Genomic DNA, 21,426 nt, shown 5'->3' with positions numbered 1-21,426 from the left:
GACCTATATAGACTGTTTAGTATAGGACCTATATAGACTGTTTAGTATAGGACCTATAGACTGTTTAGTATAGGTCCTATATAGACTGTTTAGTATAGGACCTATATAGACTGTTTAGTATAGGACCTATATAGACTGTTTAGTATAGGATCTATAGACTGTTTAGTATAGGACCTATATAGACTGTTTAGTATAGGACCTATAGACTGTTTAGTATAGGTCCTATATAGACTGTTTAGTATAGGACCTATATAGACTGTTTAGTATAGGACCTATATAGACTGTTTAGTATAGGACCTATATAAACTGTTTAGTATAGGACCTATATAGACTGTTTAGTATAGGACCTATAGACTGTTTAGTATAGGACCTATATAGACTGTTTAGTATAGGACCTATAGACTGTTTAGTATAGGGCCTATATAGACTGTTTAGTATAGGACCTATAGACTGTTTAGTATAGGTCCTATATAGACTGTTTAGTATAGGACCTATATAGACTGTTTAGTATAGGACCTATATAGACTGTTTAGTATAGGACCTATATAAACTGTTTAGTATAGGACCTATAGACTGTTTAGTATAGGACCTATATAAACTGTTTAGTATAGGACCTATATACTGTTTAGTATAGGTCTTATATAGACTGTTTAGTATAGGACCTATATAGACTGTTTAGTATAGGACCTATATAGACTGTTTAGTATAGGTCTTATATAGACTGTTTAGTATAGGACCTATAGACTGTTTAGTATAGGACCTATATAGACTGTTTAGTATAGGTCCTATATAGACTGTTTAGTATAGGACCTATATAGACTGTTTAGTATAGGACCTATATAGACTGTTTAGTATAGGACCTATAGACTGTTTAGTATAGGTCCTATATAGACTGTTTAGTATAGGACCTATATAGACTGTTTAGTATAGGTCCTATATAGACTGTTTAGTATAGGACCTATATAGACTGTTTAGTATAGGTCCTATATAGACTGTTTAGTATAGGTCCTATAGACTGTTTAGTATAGGTCCTATATAGACTGTTTAGTATAGGTCCTATATAGACTGTTTAGTATAGGTCCTATATAGACTGTTTAGTATAGGACCTACATAGACTGTTTAGTATAGGACCTATATAGACTGTTTAGTATAGGACCTATAGACTGTTTAGTATAGGTGCTATATAGACTGTTTAGTATAGGTCCTATATAGACTGTTTAGTATAGGACCTATATAGACTGTTTAGTATAGGTCCTATATAGACTGTTTAGTATAGGACCTATATAGACTGTTTAGTATAGGACCTATATAGACTGTTTAGTATAGGACCTATAGACTGTTTAGTGTAGGTGCTATATAGACTGTTTGTATAGGTCCTATATAGACTGTTTAGTATAGGTCCTATATAGACTGTTTAGTATAGGTCCTATATAGACTGTTTAGTATAGGTCCTATATAGACTGTTTAGTATAGGTCCTATATAGACTGTTTAGTATAGGACCTATATAGACTGTTTAGTATAGGACCTATAGACTGTTTAGTTTTTGACGTACGTAGACTGTTTAGTATAGGACCTCCATAGACTGTAATGTGTCAGCCTCCCCACTAACAGTCTGCCATACCCCAGCAGTAGCTGCATCCAGTGACCGGTCTCAGTTCCCCATCGTCGCTGTGGCCATCACTGTAGGGGTTATTCTACTGGCCCTGGTGACTGGCTTACTGCTTAGTGGAAGGTAAGATATCTCTTTCACCCTGGCTGTGTCCCTGTCTCTGTCCCCTGCCTTGTCCCTGTCTGTGTCCCCTGCCTTGTCCCTGTCTTTGTCCCTTGCCTTGTCCCTGTCTCTGTCTCTGTCCCCTGCCTTGTCCCTGTACCTGCCTTGTCCCTGTCTGTGTCCCCTGCCTTGTCCCTGTCTCTGTACCTGCCTTGTCCCTGTCTGTGTCCCCTGCCTTGTCCCTGTCTCTGTACCTGCCTTGTCCCTGTCTGTGTCCCCTGCCTTGTCCCTGTCTCTGTCCCCTGCCTTGTCCCTGTCTCTGTCCCCTGCCTTGTCCCTGTCTCTGTCTCTGTCCCCTGCCTTGTCCCTGCCTCTGTACCTGCCTTGTCCCTGTCTGTGTCCCCTGCCTTGTCCCTGTCTCTGTCCCCTGCCTTGTCCCTGTCTCTGTCCCCTGCCTTGTCCATGTCTCTGTCCCCTGCCTTGTCCCTGTCTCTGTCCCTGTCTCTGTCTCCCGCCTGTCTCTGTCCCCTGCCTTGTCCCTGTCTGTGTCCCTGTCTCTGTCTCCCGCCTGTCTCTGTCTGTGTCTTTGTCCCTGTCTCTGTACCTGCCTTGTCTGTGTCCCTGTCTCTTTCCCCTGCCTGTCCCTGTCTCTGTCCCCTGCCGTGTCCCTGTCTCTGTCCCCTGCCTTGTCCCTGTCTCTGTACCTGCCTTGTCCCTGTCTGTGTCCCCTGCCTTGTCCCTGTCTCTGTACCTGCCTTGTCCCTGTCTGTGTCCCCTGCCTTGTCCCTGTCTCTGTACCTGCCTTGTCCCTGTCTGTGTCCCTGTCTCTGTCCCCTGCCTGTCCCTGTCTCTGTCCCCTGCCTTGTCCCTGTCTCTGTCCCCTGCCTTGTCCCTGTCTGTGTCCCTGTCTCTGTCCCCTGCCTTGTCCCTGTCTCTGTACCTGCCTTGTCCCTGTCTGTGTCCCCTGCCTTGTCCCTGTCTCTGTACCTGCCTTGTCCCTGTCTGTGTCCCTGTCTCTGTCCCCTGCCTGTCCCTGTCTCTGTCCCCTGCCTTGTCCCTGTCTGTGTCCCTGTCTCTGTCCCCTGCCTTGTTCCTGTCTCTGTACCTGCCTTGTCCCTGTCTGTGTCCCTGTCTCTGTCCCCTGCCTGTCCCTGTCTCTGTACCTGCCTTGTCCCTGTCTCTGTCCCCTGCCTTGTCCCTGTCTCTGTCCCCTGCCTTGTCCCTGTCTGTGTCCCTGTCTCTGTCCCCTGCCTTGTTCCTGTCTCTGTCCCCTGCCTTGTCCCTGTCTCTGTACCCTGCCTGTCCCTGTCTGTATCCCTGTCTCTGTCCCCTGCCTTGTCCCTGTCTGTGTCCCATGCCTTGTCCCTGTCTCTGTACCTGCCTGTCCCTGTCTGTATCCCTGTCTCTGTCCCCTGCCTTGTCCCTGTCTCTGTACCTGCCTTGTCCCTGTCTGTGTCCCCTGCCTTGTCCCTGTCTGCGTCTCCTGCCTTGACCCTGTCTGTGTCCCCTGCCTTGTCCCTGTCTCTGTACCTGCCTGTCCCTGTCTGTGTCCCTGTCTCTGTCCCCTGCCTTGTCCCTGTATGTGTCCCCTGCCCTGTCCCTGTCTGTGTCTCTGTCTCTAAGTGTTTTAGGTAACTCTGGACATGTTGTGTTATGTTAGCTGATGAACTAACAGGCTTTACCATGTGTCTGGTGTGTGAAGGCTACGGCATGGGGAGGATGGGGCTGTTCTCATACAAATACAATGATGATTTCTGTCATTCTATTCTATGGATGTTCCACAATACCCTCACAGGAAGCTGAGGAGGAGACAATATCCTGTTTCTCGCACGCTACACAGGTTACTTTGCATTGCTGCTGACAACAACAATACTAACAGTCACTATGACTGGCCTGCTGCTGACAACAATAATACTAACAGTCACTATGACTGGCCTGCTGCTGACAACAACAATACTAACAGTCACTATGACTGGCCTGCTGCTGACAACAACAATACTAACAGTCACTATGACTGGCCTGCTGCTGACAACAATAATACTAACAGTCACTATGACTGGCCTGTTGCTGACAACAATAATACCAACAGTCACTATGACTGGCCTGCTGCTGACAACAATAATACCAACAGTCACTATGACTGGCCTGCTGCTGACAACAATAATACTAATAGTCACTATGAAATAAGTGATCGCGCTTCTCTTCTCCTCTGGGCTGTTTGTGGAGATGTTATGTTCTCTGTTTCACTCAGTATCGTTGAACCGAGATGCAACCTTTCAATTTAAGCCTGTCAGGTTCCCCATTTAGAATTCCAGAGATAAAGAGCGAGATAAGAGAGAGTACCTATACTCCTGCCTCTAGAGGAGTAACTGCAACATGCTAGGTATCTCCATAAGATATATCCCATCCTGTTGTAGTCTTGGCCTCAGTACTTTAGATAAATCCCATCCTGCCATAGTCTTGGCCTCAGTACTTTAGATAAATCCCATCCTGTCGTAGTCTTGGCCTCAGTACTTTAGATAAATCCCACCCTGTTGTAGTCTTGGCCTCAGTACTTTAGATAAATCCCATCCTGCCGTAGTCTTGGCCTCAGTACTTTAGATAAATCCCATCCTGCCGTAGTCTTGGCCTCAGTACTTTAGATAAATCCCATCCTGCCGTAGTCTTGGCCTCAGTACTTTAGATAAATCCCATCCTGCCGTAGTCTTGGCCTCAGTACTTTAGATATATCCCATCTTCCCTTAGCTGTGGCCTTGCCCTCAGTACTTTAGATAAATCCCATCCTGCCGTAGTCTTGGCCTCAGTACTTTAGATAAATCCCATCCTGCCGTAGTCTTGGCCTCAGTACTTTAGATAAATCCCATCTTGCCATAGTCTTGGCCTCAGTACTTTAGATAAATCCCGTCTTGCCATAGCCTTGGCCTCAGTACTTTAGATATATCCCATCCTGCCATAGCCTTGGCCTCAGTACTTTAGATAAATCCCATCCTGCCATAGTCTTGGCTACAGTACTTTAGATAAATCCCATCCTGACGTATTCTTGGCATCAGTACTTTAGATAAATCCCATCCTGCGGTAGTCTTGGCCTCAGTACTTTAGATAGATCCCATCTTCCCTTAGCTGTGGCCTTGCCCTCAGTACTTTAGATAAATCCCATCCTGCCATAGCCTTGCCCTCAGTACTTTAGATAGATCTTTGGCCTCCCAGTAGCCCCCCTTAAAATATAGCCAATCCCTCACACACTAGTCCCCCTTAAAATATAGCCGATACCTCACTCAGTAGTCACCCTTAAAATATAGCGGATCCCTCACACAGATGTCGCCCTTAAAATATAGCCGATTCCTCACACAGTAGCCCCACTTAAAATATAGCCGATCCCTCACACAGTAGCCCAATGTTTTCGGAGGAAACACTGTTCAACTAACGACTGAGGTCAGCCTGCAAGCATCCGGCCTGCCACAAGGAGTCGCTAGTGCACGATGAGCCAAGTAAAGCCCCCCCGGGAAAACCCGCCCCTGGCTTTTTCCGTGGCTAAACCAACTAGGCTGGTAATTTAACACGTTTATTCATATTTACAGATTGCATACAAGCTTGTTATTAAGGCACATTAATATCACATGTTTCAGAAAGGCATTTCTGCTCCCCCCCCAAAAAAATATGTTTAAGTTCAAATGCCTCTCCTGTGAAGTAGTGATGTGCGATTTTCACCTATCTTCCTGAAATGAGTAACTAATGTGCAGAAGGATTTTGGTACCCAGGCGCTAAAATGTCTCTCTCCTCACATAGTCAATGTCGGGTGAATGATTGGGTGATAGAAATCAGATAGAACCTGATAATTGAGCATGTGATTTGACATCACAATTGAATTTGAATTATCTGAATGATGAAGAAGAAGAGGTTGATTGAATTTAGAACAATAGTGGAAAGATGAGAAAGATTTGTGGGCGTTGTGGGCATTCTAATTAATTTATTATGACAGGCTGGAATTTGAAGATAATTTCCCCTCAGAGAGTCAAATCAGACACGGAGTACATCATACTACATGTGTGTAGTTCACAACGGCAAGCCGAATCAAACGAATGGACGCAGAATTTACATGATTTGGAGTCGGATAGGGGATCAGATATCGAGTTTGACATTGATGTTGCAATGTTGCTGACGAAGAGTCTTAATTTGATTCGAGCCTCCGCCTCAGATGCCTGAGCCTCGTCGCAGAAAGACCAGAACAGTGTGAGATGGTGATCCCATCGTAAGACAGGAGTCTGGCAGAGAATACTAGCCAGGTTGGAAAAGTGAACTAACAGAGACGGGAGCTGCCGCCCTCTGCACAACACCACATACCAGCGGAGCTGTACTCCACATCCGCGATGTCAGAGTGGTAAAGCTAGATGTATTGATTTACAACAGCAGTATCATCATGGATGTATTGATTTACAACAGCAGTATCATCATGGATGTATTGATTTACAACAGCAGTATCATCATGGATGTATTGATTTACAACAGCAGTATCATCATGGATGTATTGATTTACAACAGCAGTATCATCATGGATGTATTGATTTACAACAGCAGTATCATCGTGGATGTATTGATTTACAACAGCAGTATCATCGTGGATGTATTGATTTACAACAGCAGTATCATCGTGGATGTATTGATTTACAACAGCAGTATCATCATGGATGTATTGATTTACAACAGCAGTATCATCATGGATGTATTGATTTACAACAGCAGTATCATCATGGATGTCTTGATTTACAACAGCAGTATCATCGTGGATGTATTGATTTACAACAGCAGTATCATCGTGGATGTATTGATTTACAACAGCAGTATCATCGTGGATGTATTGATTTACAACAGCAGTATCATCGTGGATGTATTGATTTACAACAGCAGTATCATCGTGGATGTATTGATTTACAACAGCAGTATCATCGTGGATGTATTGATTTACAACAGCAGTATCATCATGGATGTATTGATTTACAACAGCAGTATCATCATGGATGTATTGATTTACAACAGCAGTATCATCGTGGATGTATTGATTTACAACAGCAGTATCATCATGGATGTATTGATTTACAACAGCAGTATCATCATGGATGTATTGATTTACAACAGCAGTATCATCATGGATGTATTGATTTACAACAGCAGTATCATCGTGGATGTATTGATTTACAACAGCAGTATCATCGTGGATGTATTGATTTACAACAGCAGTATCATCGTGTATGTATTGATTTACAACAGCAGTATCATCGTGGATGTATTGATTTACAACAGCAGTATCATCATGGATGTATTGATTTACAACAGCAGTATCATCATGGATGTATTGATTTACAACAGCAGTATCATCATGGATGTATTGATTTACAACAGCAGTATCATCGTAGATGTATTGATTTACAACAGCAGTATCATCGTGTATGTATATTCAGATCGTCACCACTATATTCAGTTCAACAGCACCATATTCAGATCGTCACCACTATATTCAGTTCAACAGCACCATATTCAGATCATCAGCACTACATTCAGTTCAACAGCACCATATTCAGATCGTCACCACTACATTCAGTTCATCAGCACCATATTCAGATCATCACCACTACATTCAGATCATCAGCACCATATTCAGATCATCAGCACCATATTCAGATCATCAGCACCATATTCAGATCATCAGCACCATATTCAGATCATCAGCACCATATTCAGATCATCAGCACCATATTCAGTTCAACAGCACCATATTCAGATCATCAGCACCATATTCAGATCATCACCACTACATTCAGATCATCAGCACCATATTCAGATCATCAGCACCATATTCAGTTCAACAGCACCATATTCAGATCATTAGCACCATATTCAGATCATCAGCACCATATTCAGATCATCAGCACCATATTCAGATCATCAGCACCATATTCAGATCATCAGCACCATATTCAGATCATCAGCACCATATTCAGTTCAACAGCACCATATTCAGATCATCAGCACCATATTCAGATCATCAGCACCATATTCAGATCATCAGTACCATATTCAGATCATCAGCACCATATTCAGATCATCAGCACCATATTCAGATCATCAGCACCATATTCAGATCATCAGCACCATATTCAGATCATCAGCACCATATTCAGATCGTCACCACCATATTCAGTTTACCAGCACCGTATTTAGTTCAAGTTGTGTATAAAATGCTTGTAAAAATTGGCAAACCTGAGGAGCCGCTGGACCTGCTTGAGTGAGGTTGGACGGGGTCAGTCGGAAACTGCCTCACTCTTCACGGGGTCCATCTGCGGTAGAGATAATGTGACCCAGGAAGGAAATCTGGATATACGTGGATCTCATGCCGTGCCGAAGTCATGCCGAAGGGCATGACTATATACTCATAGTGGCCACTAGGGGTGTTAAAGGCGGTCTTCCACTCATCTTCCTCCCTGATTATCACCAGATTGTAAGCATTGCGGAGGTCCAGTTTGGTGAAGAATTGGGCCCCTTGGTCCTACTCCAATGCAGAGGACATCAGGTGTAACGATTCTTGATGATAATCTGGTTCAGCCCTCTGAAGTTGATGCAAGGATGCAGGCCTCCATCCTTCTTACCCTTGAAGAAGAACCCTGCACCAGCAGGGGATGTAGAGGGCTGAATGAAACCTGCCTCCAGTGACTCCCGTATGTAAATGTCCATGACTGCTGGTTCAGTGGTTGAAAGGGAGTACAGACCAACCCGGGAGGGCACCAGATACGAGTTCTGTGGCACAGTCGTAAAGGTGATGGGGAAGTGTGGCGGCCTGGTTCTTACTGAAGGCCCCCCAGAGGTCGAAGTAATTGGGATGGATAGCAAAAAAGGTTTTGGTCTTCAATGGATGCAGGAGGACACGGTGAGGGCCTTGGTGGAGGGTCTTAGACATTTACTCTGGTAGTCCTTACCCCAGTCTAGTAGGTGTACCGTGGACTAGAAAACAAATGTGTTATGTAGCGCTAGCCAGGGGTAACCTAGGAGAAAGGTATTCTTTAGAGCAGTCTCAGAGTGGTTCACCCCAACCTGCAGTAGAATGGGCTTGGTCTGATATTCCACCTGAACAGAGCCAATTTGGTTAGAGCGTTGGATTTGTAACCGAAAGGTTGCAAGTTCAAATACCCGAGCTGACAAGGTACAAATCTGTCGTTCTGCCCCTGAACAGGCAGTTAACCCACTGTTCCTAGGCCGTCATTGAAAATAAGAATTTGTTCTAAACTGACTTGCCTAGTTAAATAAAGGTAAAATTAAAATTAAAAATGCCAAGTTAAATAAAGGTTAAAAAATATAAAATATAGTATAATAGTGGTTATATAGTATAATAGTCACTATGGCCTGGGGATAGGTTTATTACAGTCATAAATACCTCTTCCCCCCTTTTTCCTCTCTCTACCCTACTGATGTGACATTTGAAAACCCCTTGGTTAACATAGAGATTCTGGGAACATCAGAAGGTGGGGGGAAATTAACTATATTCTGGTAATCCGAACAATTGAACATATGCGGTGGTACTTAATGAATATGATGTCAGTTCGGTTGTCATCTGAGACATTCTCATCAATGATAAGATTACATAAACTCTACAGTGGAAAGTCTACACATCAGAGTGTTTGAATATGAAATTATTCATGATGGGATGAAATGTGATTTTAGCTTCTAAAATGTGAGAAATGGGTTATCATGAGTGAATTAGGCCCAACTCAGCGGCTCGCCCACGTGAAGAGACAGGTTGTAAACTATGAAACACACCCCTTTTCTCGATCCACTATATAAGCCCTTGACGAAAATTGAACCACCTGTTCCAAGTACGTGAGGTCTGCAGCCTCTGCGTTAAAAGGACTAACATGTCAACTACAGAACTAAGCCAACCTCAGCGTGAGCTTTGGTTGCGAATGGTATGAACTTTGAACTCTTATTCATCACAGAAGTGATACCTCCTAGCCGTTGAGTTAGAAACAGCAGATGCAAACGAGGGATAGGAAGGAACAGACAGAGTATCCTGTATATCACACAACAACGTTACTACAACGTATCCAATTGACCACCAGAGACATTCTTCAAAGGACTCGGTTTGGCAATACGGCCTTTCATCTACCACCAACCTACCGAAGCGCAGCTCAGAGTAAATATTTATTGCATTTTCCTTTTCCAAAGGGGCGATAATTTAGAATGCATAAGATACTGTATTTACTATAGCGCAGCTTCTTCCCTTTGTTCCTCAGTCTTCCCACTCTTTCACTCAAACCCAGCCCTTTTCCTTTGTTTAACAAGCTGTCATATCTGTTCCGCCCGCTAGGGACGTTTTCCTTTATGACGTAATTTGTAATCAAGGTATGATTAATTATCTGTATATGTAATTCTGTGTGATTAGTTAGGTATTTAGTAAATACATAATTAAACCCAATTTTGTATTGCTGATTCAACTTGTTAGCCAGGGTTCGTGAAGATAACCAATAATTTACAACTTTCAGATGAGACTGAATTAAGATGACTATTAATATTGACTGCTATTGATGTAAAATATTACTAGGTCTTTAAGAGTTTATTCGGAAGATAACAGCTTTATAAATATTCTTTCATGGTGCCCCGACTCTAGTTAATTACATTTACATGATTAGCTCAATCAGGTAATATTAATTACGGAGAAATTATTTTATAGAATAGCATGTCATATCACATAATCCGGCATAGCCAAAGACACGACAATAGTGTAATAGTGGTTTTATAGTATACTAGTGGTTATATAGTGGTTATATAGTATACTAGTGGTTATGTAGTATTGTCAGTGGTTATATAGTATAATAGTAGTTATATAGTGCATTTATAGTATACTAGTGGTTATATAATATAACTGTGGTTATATAGTATAATAGTGGTTATATAGTATAATAGTGGCTATATAATACAATAGTGGTTATATAGTGGATATATAGTATAATAGTGGCTATATAGTACAATAGTGGTTATATAGTCTCTATGGGGGTGACTCTCTTCTCTGTATACATCAATGAGGTCGCTCTTGCTGCTGGTGAGTCTCTGATCCACCTCTACGCAGACGACACCATTCTGTATACTTCTGGCCCTTCCTTGGACACTGTGTTAACAACCCTCCAGGCAAGCTTCAATGCCATACAACTCTCCTTCCGTGGCCTCCAATTGCTCTTAAATACAAGTAAAACTAAATGCATGCTCTTCAACCAATCGCTACCTGCACCTACCCGCCTGTCCAACATCACTACTCTGGACGGCTCTGACTTAGAATACGTGGACACCTACAAATACTTAGGTGTCTGGTTAGACTGTAAACTCTCCTTCCAGACCCATATCAAACATCTCCAATCCAAAGTTAAATCTAGAATTGGCTTCCTATTTCGCAACAAAGCATCCTTCACTAATGCTACCAAACATACCCTTGTAAAACTGACCATCCTACCAATCCTCGACTTTGGCGATGTCATTTACAAAATAGCCTCCAATACCCTACTCAACAAATTGGATGCAGTCGTCACAGTGCAATCCGTTTTGTCACCAAAGGCCCCATATACTACCCATCATTGCGACCTGTACTCTCTCGTTGGCTGGCCCTCGCTTCATACTCGTCGCCAAACCCACTGGCTCCATGTCATCTACAAGACCCTGCTAGGTAAAGTCCCCCCTTATCTCAGCTCGCTGGTCACCATAGCATCTCCCACCTGTAGCACACGCTCCAGCAGGTATATCTCTCTAGTCACCCCCAAAACCAATTCTTTCTTTGGCCGCCTCTCCTTCCAGTTCTCTGCTGCCAATGACTGGAAGGAACTACAAAAATCTCTGAAACTGGAAACACTTGTCTCCCTCACTAGCTTTAAGCACCAACTGTCAGAGCAGCTCACAGATTACTGCACCTATACATAGCCCACCTATAATTTAGCCCAAACAACTACCTCTTTCCCTACTGTATTTATTTTATTTATTTATTTTGCTCCTTTGCACCCCATTATTTTTATTTCTATTTGCACATTCTTCCACTGCAAATCTACCATTCCAGTGTTTTACTTGCTATATTGTATTTACTTTGCCACCATGGTCTTTTTTTGCCTTTACCTCCCTTATCTCACCTCATTTGCTCCCATCGTATATAGACTTGTTTAAACTGTATTATTGACTGTATGTTTGTTTTACTCCATGTGTAACTCTGTGTCGTTGTATGTGTCAAACTGCTTTGCTTTATCTTGGCCAGGTCGCAATTGTAAATGAGAACTTGCCTACCTGGTTAAATAAAGGTGAAATAAAAAAATAAAAATAAATAAAATAAAATAGTGGATATATAGTGGATATATAGGTTAATAGATGTTATATAGTATAATAGTGGCTATATAGTACAATAGTGGTTGTATAGTGGATATATAGTATACTAGTGGTTATATAGTGGATATATAGGTTAATAGATGTTATATAGTATAATAGTGGCTATATAGTACAATAGTGGTTATATAGTGGATATATAGTAAACTAGTGGTTATATAGTGGATATATAGGTTAATAGATGTTATATAGTATAATAGTGGCTATATAGTACAATAGTGGTTATATAGTGGATATATAGTATACTAGTGGATATATAGTGGATATATAGGTTAATAGATGTTATATAGTATAATAGTGGCTATATAGTACAATAGTGGTTATATAGTGGATATATAGTATACTAGTGGTTATATAGTGGATATATAGGTTAATAGATGTTATATAGTATAATAGTGGCTATATAGTACAATAGTGGTTATATAGTGGATATATAGTATACTAGTGGTTATATAGTGGATATATAGGTTAATAGATGTTATATAGTATAATAGTGGTTATATAGTATTCTAGTGGTTATATAATGTAATGTGGTTATATAGTTTAATGGTGGTTATATAGTATAATAGTGGTTATATAATATAATAGTGGTTATATAGTATAATAGTGGTTATATAGTGTAATGTGGTTCTATATTATAGTGGTTATGAAGTATTCTAGTGGTTATATAGTGTAATGTGGTTCTATAGTTTAATGATGGTTATATAGTATAATAGTGGTTATATAATATAATAGTGGTTATATAGTATTCTAGTGGTTATATAGTATTCTAGTGGTTATATAGTATTCTACTGGTTATATAGTATAATAGTGGTTATATAGTGTAATGTGGGTCTATATTATAGTGGTTATATAGTATAATAGTGGTTATATAGTATAATAGTGGTTATATAGTATAATAGTGGTTATATAGTGTAATGTGGGTCTATATTATAGTGGTTGTATAGTATTCTAGTGGTTATATGCTTGTGAATCAGGGGGTTGGGATAGAGGTATGAGGCAATAGATGGAGTGATAAGAATGCTAATTAATAAACTGATGTAATAGTGTCACTACGGGGGGAAATTAAACAGTTATAGAAGGGGAAGTAGGCTATATCTTCCAGCCCCCCTCCCTCCGACTGTGTCTGACTGACTGACTCATCCCCAGGCAACCACAGCCCTGTCCTGTCTTACTGGGATACTACTGCTGTTGATGCCCTCCAAAGTGCCTGTCCTAACTCCCCTCATCCACGGAGGCAAGCCTAGTCCCCATCACCAGACTGCCCTTCAAAATGCCAACCCAATATTCTCAGCAACACCGAGCCAACGCAGTCCCCAGCTCCAGGCTCTGTGTCCTGTATGGTGGATGGTGTCATGGCATTTGGAGCAGCTCTGCACCGTGTGTGAACAGGATCAGATTTAAAATCAATGTCCTCACTTTTCATCTGCTTTATCTCGGGTCCATCTTGTCATAATATTGACTTCAGATGTTTGTTTGGAGCACCACTGTAGAGGGATGTTTGCTCCCTATGCAGAGAACAGACACCGAGAGAAAGAGCAGGGCGAAAGAAAGAGCTAGAGAGCAAGAGAGAGAGCAAGAGAGAATCACTGCTCTCCTGTATGTTGTTTAGCTCATATAGGATCTCTGCTCACCTGCGTGTGGTTTAGCTCATATAGCATCTCTGCTCTCCTGTGTGTGGTTTAGCTCATATAGGATCTCTGCTCTATGTGTGTGGTCTGTGTGTGGTTTAGCTCATGTATGATCTCTGCTCTACCATGTGGGATCTCTGCTCTCCTGTGTGTGGTTTAGCTCATGTAGGATCTCTGCTCTCCTGTGTGTGGTTTAGCTCATATAGGATCTCTGCTCTCCTGCGTGTGGTTTAGCTCATATAGGATCTCTGCTCTCCTGCGTGTGGTTTAGCTCATATAGGATCTCTGCTCTCCTGCGTGTGGTTTAGCTCATATAGGATCTCTGCTCTCCTGTGTGTGGTTTAGCTCATGTAGGATCTCTGCTCTCCTGTGTGTGGTTTAGCTCATATAGGATCTCTGCTCTCCTGTGTGTGGTTTAGCTCATATAGGATCTCTGCTCTCCTGCGTGTGGTTTAGCTCATGTAGGATCTCTGCTCTCCTGTGTGTGGTTTAGCTCATGTAGGATCTCTGCTCTCCTGTGTGTGGTTTAGCTCATATAGGATCTCTGCTCTCCTGCGTGTGGTTTAGCTCATATAGGATCTCTGCTCTCCTGTGTGTGGTTTAGCTCATATAGGATCTCTGCTCTCCTGCGTGTGGTTTAGCTCATATAGGATCTCTGCTCTCCTGTGTGTGGTTTAGCTCATGTAGGATCTCTGCTCTCCTGTGTGTGGTTTAGCTCATATAGGATCTCTGCTCTCCTGTGTGTGGTTTAGCTCATATAGGATCTCTGCTCTCCTGCGTGTGGTTTAGCTCATGTAGGATCTCTGCTCTCCTGTGTGTGGTTTAGCTCATATAGGATCTCTGCTCTCCTGTGTGTGGTTTAGCTCATGTAGGATCTCTGCTCTCCTGTGTGTGGTTTAGCTCATATAGGATCTCTGCTCTCCTGCGTGTGGTTTAGCTCATGTAGGATCTCTGCTCTCCTGTGTGTGGTTTAGCTCATATAGGATCTCTGCTCTCCTGTGTGTGGTTTAGCTCATATAGGATCTCTGCTCTCCTGCGTGTGGTTTAGCTCATGTAGGATCTCTGCTCTCCTGTGTGTGGTTTAGCTCATATAGGATCTCTGCTCTACCATGTGGGATCTCTGCTCTCCTGCGTGTGGTTTAGCTCATGTAGGATCTCTGCTCTCCTGTGTGTGGTTTAGCTCATATAGGATCTCTGCTCTCCTGCGTGTGGTTTAGCTCATATAGGATCTCTGCTCTCCTGCGTGTGGTTTAGCTCATATAGGATCTCTTTTCTCCTGTGTGTATTTGTGGTTTAGTTTGTGCGCAATGTGTGTGTTGTAACATGACAGTAATACAGCATCATGTATGTGGTAAATCTCTCAGGCGGTGTGGCTACAGCAAGGCCAAGCAGGAACCTGATGAAGAGAAGATACACTTCCACAACGGCCACAGTAAGTTGCACGCACGCACGCACACACACCGTATTGTATTCTATACTACACCACTGCCTGTTAAACAGCCATCTCCAGCACATCGGAGGCTGCTGCCTACAGACATAGACTAGGAATCACTGACCACTTTAAGGAAATGAAACACTAGCCACTTTAATCATGTCTCCGCGTCTTGCATTACTCATCTCATATGTGTAAACTGTACTCTATACTATTCTACGGTCTCTTAGTCACTTTAATTGTGTGTAAATACTGCATTACTCATCTCATATGTGTAAACTGTACTCTATACTATTCTACGGTCTCTTAGTCACTTTAATTGTGTGTAAATACTGCATCACCCATCTCATATGTGTAAACTGGATATACTATGCCACTGTATCTTAGTCCAATGCCGTTCTGACATATATACACATTACCTTTCACAAGTTTGGGGTCACTTAGAAATGTCCTTGTTTTTGAAAGAAAAGCTAATTGTTTTCCATTAAAATAACTTAAAATTGATTAGAAGCTGGAAACGGCAGCTTAATGTAAAAAGCCCATAATCAGCAACCATCACTCCTGTGTTCCAATGGCACGTCGTGTTGGCTAATCCAGGTTTATCATTTTAAAAGGCTAATTGAACATTAGAAAACCCTTTTGCAATTATGTTAGCACAGCTGAAAACTTTTGTTCTGATTAAAGAAGCAATAAAACTGGCCTTGTTTAGAGTATCTGGAGCATCAGCATTTGTGGTTTTGATTACAGGCTCAAAATGGCCGGAAACAAAGAACTTTCTTCTGAAACTCGTCAGTCTATTCTTGTTCTGAGAAATGAAGGCTATTCCATGCGAGAAATTGCCAAGAAACTGAAGATCTCATACAAAGCTGTGTACTACTCCCTTCACAGAACAGTGCAAACTGGCTCTAACCAGAATAGAAAGAGAAGTGGGAGGCCTCGGTGCACAACTGAGCGAGAGGACAAGTACATTAGAGTGTCTAGTTTGAGAAACAGACGCCTCACAAGTCCTCAACTGGCAGATTTATTAAATAGTACCCACAAAACACCAGTGTCAACGTCAACAGTGAAGAGGCGACCCTGGGATGATGGCCTTCTAGTCAGAGTTCCTCTGTCCAGTCTCAACGTCAACAGTGAAGAGGCGACTCCGGGATGATGGCCTTCCAGGCAGAGTTCCTCTGTCCAGTCTCAACGTCAACAGTGAAGAGGCGACTCCGGGATGATGGCCTTCCAGGCAGAGTTCCTCTGTCCAGTCTCAACGTCAACAGTGAAGAGGCGACCCTGGGATGATGGCCTTCTAGTCAGAGTTCCTCTGTCCAGTCTCAACGTCAACAGTGAAGAGGTGACTCCGGGATGCTGGCCTTCTAGGCAGAGTTCCTCTGTCCAGTCTCAACGTCAACAGTGAAGAGGTGACTCCGGGATGCTGGCCTTCCAGGCAGAGTTCCTCTGTCCAGTGTCAACGTCAACAGTGAAGAGGTGACTCTGGGATGCTGGCCTTCTAGGCAGAGTTCCTCTGTCCAGTGTCAACGTCAACAGTGAAGAGGCGACTCCGGGATGATGGCCTTCTAGGCAGAGTTCCTCTGTCCAGTGTCAACGTCAACAGTGAAGAGGCGACTCCGGGATGATGGCCTTCCAGGCAGAGTTCCTCTGTCCAGTCTCAACGTCAACAGTGAAGAGGAGACTGCAGGATGATGGCCTTCCAGGCAGAGTTCCTCTGTCCAGTCTCAACGTCAACAGTGAAGAGGAGACTGCAGGATGCTGGCCTTCTAGGCAGAGTTGCAAAGAAAAAGCCCTATCAGACTGGCCAATAAAATTAAAAGATTAAGATGGGCAAAAGAACACAGAAACTGGACAGAGGACGATTGAAAAAAGTGTTATGGACAGACAAATCTAAGTTTGAGGTGTTTGGATCACAAAGAAGAACATTCGTGAGATGCAGAACATTTTTAAATATGCTGGAGGAGTGCTCGATGCCATCTGTCAAGCATGGTGGAGGCAATGTGATGGTCTGGGGGTGCTTTGGTGGAGGTAAAGTGGGAGATTTGTTCAGCGTAAAAGGGATCTTGAAGAAGGAAGGCTATCACCCCATTTTGCAACGCCATGTCATACCCTGTGGCCGGCACTTAATTGGAGCCAATTTCCTCCTACAACAGGACAATGACCCAAAGCACAGCTCCAAACTATGCAAGAACTACTTAGGGAAGAAGCAGTCAGCTGGTATTCTGTTTATAATGGAGTGGCCAGCACAGTCACCGGATCTCAACCCTATTGAGCTGTTGTGGAAGCAGCTTGGCCGTATGGTACATAAGGATTGCCCATCAAGCCAATCCAACTTGTGGGAGGTGCTTCAGGAAGCATGGGGTAAAATCTCTTCAGATTACCTCAACAAATTAACAACTAGAATGCCAAAGGTCTGAAAGGCTGTAATTGCTGCAAAATGGACGATTCTTTGACAAAAGCTAAGTTTGAAGGACGCAATTATTATGTCAATTAAAAATCAATATTTATAACTTTATTAACGTCTTGACTATATTTCCTATTCATTTTGCAACTAATTTCTTGTATGTTTTCATGGAAAACAATGACATTTCTAAGTGATCCCTAACCTTTGAAAGGTACTGTATATTGACCCCCACAAGTATCTAATTTCTCTCTCTAGTTATGTTCCCAGGGATCCATACGTACAGTGCATTTGAAAAGTATTCAGACCCATTAACTTTTTACACATTTTGTTACTTTACAGCCTTATTCTAAAATTTATAAAATTGTTTTACCCCACTTATCAATCTATGCACAATACCCCATAATGACATCACAATACCCCATAATGACAAAGGAAAAACTGGTTTGTAGAAATGTTTACAAATTTATTTTATTTTAAAATAAAAACTGAAATATCATATTTACATAAGTATTCAGATTCTTTACTCAGTACGTTGTTGAAGCACCTTTGGCAGTGATTACAGCCTCGAGTCTTCTTGGGTATGACGCTACAAGCTTGGATCATCTGTATTTGGGGGGTTTCTCACATTTTCTCTGCAGTTCCTCTCAAGCTCTGTCAGGTTGGATGGGAAGTATTGCTGCACAGCTTTTTTCAGGTCTCTCCAGAGATGTTCGATCGAGTTCGTGTCTGAGCTCTGGTTGGGCCACTCAAGGACATTCAAAGACTTGTCCCGAAGCCACTTCTGCGTTGTCTTGGCTGTTTGAAGATTTACCTTCCAACAGGGTCGTTGTCCTGTTGGAAGGTAAATCTTCGTCCCAGTCTGAGGTCCTGAACGTTCCGTAGGTTTTCATCAAGGATCGCTCTGTACATTGCTCCTTTCATCTTTGCCTAAATCCTAACTAGTTTCCCAATTCCTGCAGCTGAAGTACATTCACACAGCATGAAGCTGCCACCACCATGCTTCACCATAGGAATGGTGCCATCCAGACGTGACACTTGGCATTCAGGCCAAAGAGTTCAATCTTGGTTTCATCAGACCAGAGCATCTGGTTTCTCATGGTCTAAGAGTCTTTAGGTGCCTTTTGGTAAACTCCAAGTGGGCTGTCACGTGCCTTTTACTGAGGATTGGCTTCCGTCTGTCCACTCTACAATAAAGGCCTGATTCGTGGGGTGCTGCAGAGATGGTTGTCCTTCTGGAAGGTTCTCTCATCTCCACAGAGGAATGCTACAGCTCTGTCAGAGTGACCATCAGGTTCTTTGTCACCTCCTACTGACCAAGGACCTTGTCCCCAGATTGCTCAGTTTGGCAGTGCGGTCAGCTTTAGGAAGAGTCTTAGTGGTTCCAAACTTTTTCCATTTATGAATCACAGAGTCCACTGTGTTCTTGGGGGATTTTCAATGCTGCAGAAATTTTTTGGTACCCTTCCCCAGATCTGTACCTCGACACAATCCTGTCTCAGAGCTCTATGGACAATTCCCTCGAACTCATGGCTTGATTTTTGATCTGACATGCACTGTCAACTGTGGGACCTTAAATAGACAGGTGTGCCTTTCCAAATCATGTCCAATCTTGGTGCGTCTGGCTTTCGGGTTAAGCGGGCGTGTGTTAAGAAGCATGTTTCGGAGGATGCTTGACTCGACCTTTGCCTCCTGAGCTCGTTGGGAAGTTGCAGCCAAGACAAGATCAAAACTAAAAAATACACAAAAAAACACGGTATTTCTGTTTTTAAACCTGTTTTCGCTTTTTCATGATGGGTGATTGTGTGTAGATTGATGAGGAAGACAATTATTGAATCAATTTTACAATAAGGCTGTAACGTTACAAAATGTGGAAAAAGTCAATGGGTCTGAATACTTTCTGAATGCACCCCGACGAGTGTGTACGTATATCGACCACCACACTTATGAGTATGTCTTCTCTCTCTCTAGTTATGTACCCGGGGGTGCGTACGTATATAGACCCCCACACCTACGAGGACCCCAACCAGGCCGTCCATGAGTTTGCCAAGGAGATCGATGTTTCCTGCATCACCATTGAGAGAGTCATTGGAGCTGGTGAGTGGAGTGTGTGTGTGTGTGCATGCGTACACACTGTGATTAAATGTTTATGTGTTTTCATGTGTGTCTTCCAGGATGTGTTTTGGTTAACTGTGTTTCTTTTCCAGGTGAGTTCGGGGAGGTGTGCAGCGGACCCCTCCGTCTGCCTGGTAAGAAGGAGTTCCCAGTAGCCATTAAGACCCTGAAGGCAGGTTACACAGAACGACAAAGGCGGGACTTCCTAGGGGAGGCGTCCATCATGGGACAGTTTGATCATCCAAACATCATCCACCTGGAAGGCGTGGTCACCAAGAGTACGTCTTATTTCATATCATTCTGTCTGTAAAAATACAGTTGAAGTCGGAAGTTTACATACACCTTAGCCAAATACATTTAAACTCAGTTTTTCACAATTCCTGACATTTAATCCTAGTAAAAGGTTGCTGTCTTAGGTCAGTTAGGATCACCACTTTATTTTAAGATTGTGAAATGTCAGAATAATAGTAGAGAGAATGATTTATTTCAGCTTTTATTTCTTTCATCTCATTCCCAGTGGGTTAGAAGTTTACATACACCCAATTAGTATTTTGTAGCATTGCCTTAAAAAATTTTAACATGGGTCAAACGTTTTGTGTAGCCTTCCACAAGATTCCAATAAGTTGGGTGAATTTTGGCCCATTCCTTCTGACAGAGCTGGTGTAACTGAGTCAGCATTGTAGGCCTCCTTTCTCGCACACACTTTTTCAGTTCTGCCCACAAATTTTCTATAGGATTGAGGTCAGGGCTTAGTGATGGCCACTCCAATACCTTGACTTTGTTGTCCTTAAGACATTTTGCCACAACTTTGGAAATATGCTTGGGTTCATTGTCCATTTGCAAGACCCATTTGCGACCAAGCTTTAACTTCCTGACTGTTTTGAGATGTTGCTTCAATATATCCACATCACTTTCCTTTCTCATGATGCCATCTATTTTGTAAAGTGCACCAGTCCCCCCTGCAGCAAAGCACCCCCACAACATGATGCTTCCACCCCCATACTTTACGGTTGGGATGGTGTTCTTCGGCTTGCAAGCCTACCCATTTTTCCTCCAAACATAAAGATGGTCATTATGGCCAAAAATGTATTTTTTTGTTTCCTCAGACCAGAGGACATTTCTCAAAAAAGTATGATCTTTGTCCCCATGTGCAGTTGCAAACAGTAGTCTGGCTTTTTTATGGCGGTTTTGGAGCAGTGGCTTCTTTCAGGTTATGTCGATATAGCACTTGTTTTACTGTGGATATAGATACTTGTGTACCTGTTTCCTCCAGCATCTTCACAAGGTCCTTTGCAGTTATTCTGGGAATGATTTGCACTTTTCGCACCAAAGTACGTTCTTCTCTAGGAGACAGAACACGTTTCCTTCCTGAGCAGTATGACGGCTGCGTGGTCCCATGGTGTTTATAATCGCGTACTATTGTGTGTACAGATTAACGTGGCACCTTCAGGCTTTTGGAAATTGCTCCCAAGGGTGATCCCGACTTGTGGAGGTCTACAGTTTGTTATCTGAGGTCTTGGCTGATTTCTTTTGATTTTCCCATGATGTCAAGCAAAGAGGCACGGAGTTTGAAGGTAGACCTTGAAATACATCCACAGGTACACCTCCAATTGACTCAAAGTATGTCAATTAGCCTATCAGAAGCTTCTAAAGCCATGACATAATTTTCTGGAATTTTCCAAGCTCTTTAAAGGCACAGTCAACTTAGTGTATGTAAACTTCTGACCCACTGGAATT

At 42.7% G+C, this 21,426-nt stretch overlaps 1 protein-coding gene across 1 annotated transcript in view; it reads left to right on the top strand.

The window, feature by feature from the left end:
* The window catches only part of LOC139422644 (ephrin type-A receptor 5), a 178,725-nt gene that overhangs the window by 119,126 nt on the left and 38,173 nt on the right, over nucleotides 1-21,426 (top strand). Inside the window, exons 9-12 of the mRNA XM_071173794.1 lie at nucleotides 1,628-1,733; nucleotides 15,109-15,176; nucleotides 19,546-19,671; nucleotides 19,782-19,967. Of these exons, the coding sequence (XP_071029895.1) occupies nucleotides 1,628-1,733; nucleotides 15,109-15,176; nucleotides 19,546-19,671; nucleotides 19,782-19,967 (486 nt within the window). The remainder of the gene's footprint in view (nucleotides 1-1,627; nucleotides 1,734-15,108; nucleotides 15,177-19,545; nucleotides 19,672-19,781; nucleotides 19,968-21,426) is intronic.

Source organism: Oncorhynchus clarkii, chromosome 12 (genome assembly GCF_045791955.1).
Source record: "Oncorhynchus clarkii lewisi isolate Uvic-CL-2024 chromosome 12, UVic_Ocla_1.0, whole genome shotgun sequence".
NCBI lineage: Eukaryota > Metazoa > Chordata > Actinopteri > Salmoniformes > Salmonidae > Oncorhynchus > Oncorhynchus clarkii.
The sequence above is the reverse complement of the archived record's forward strand: the minus strand, read 5'-3'. Positions and strand labels throughout refer to the sequence as shown.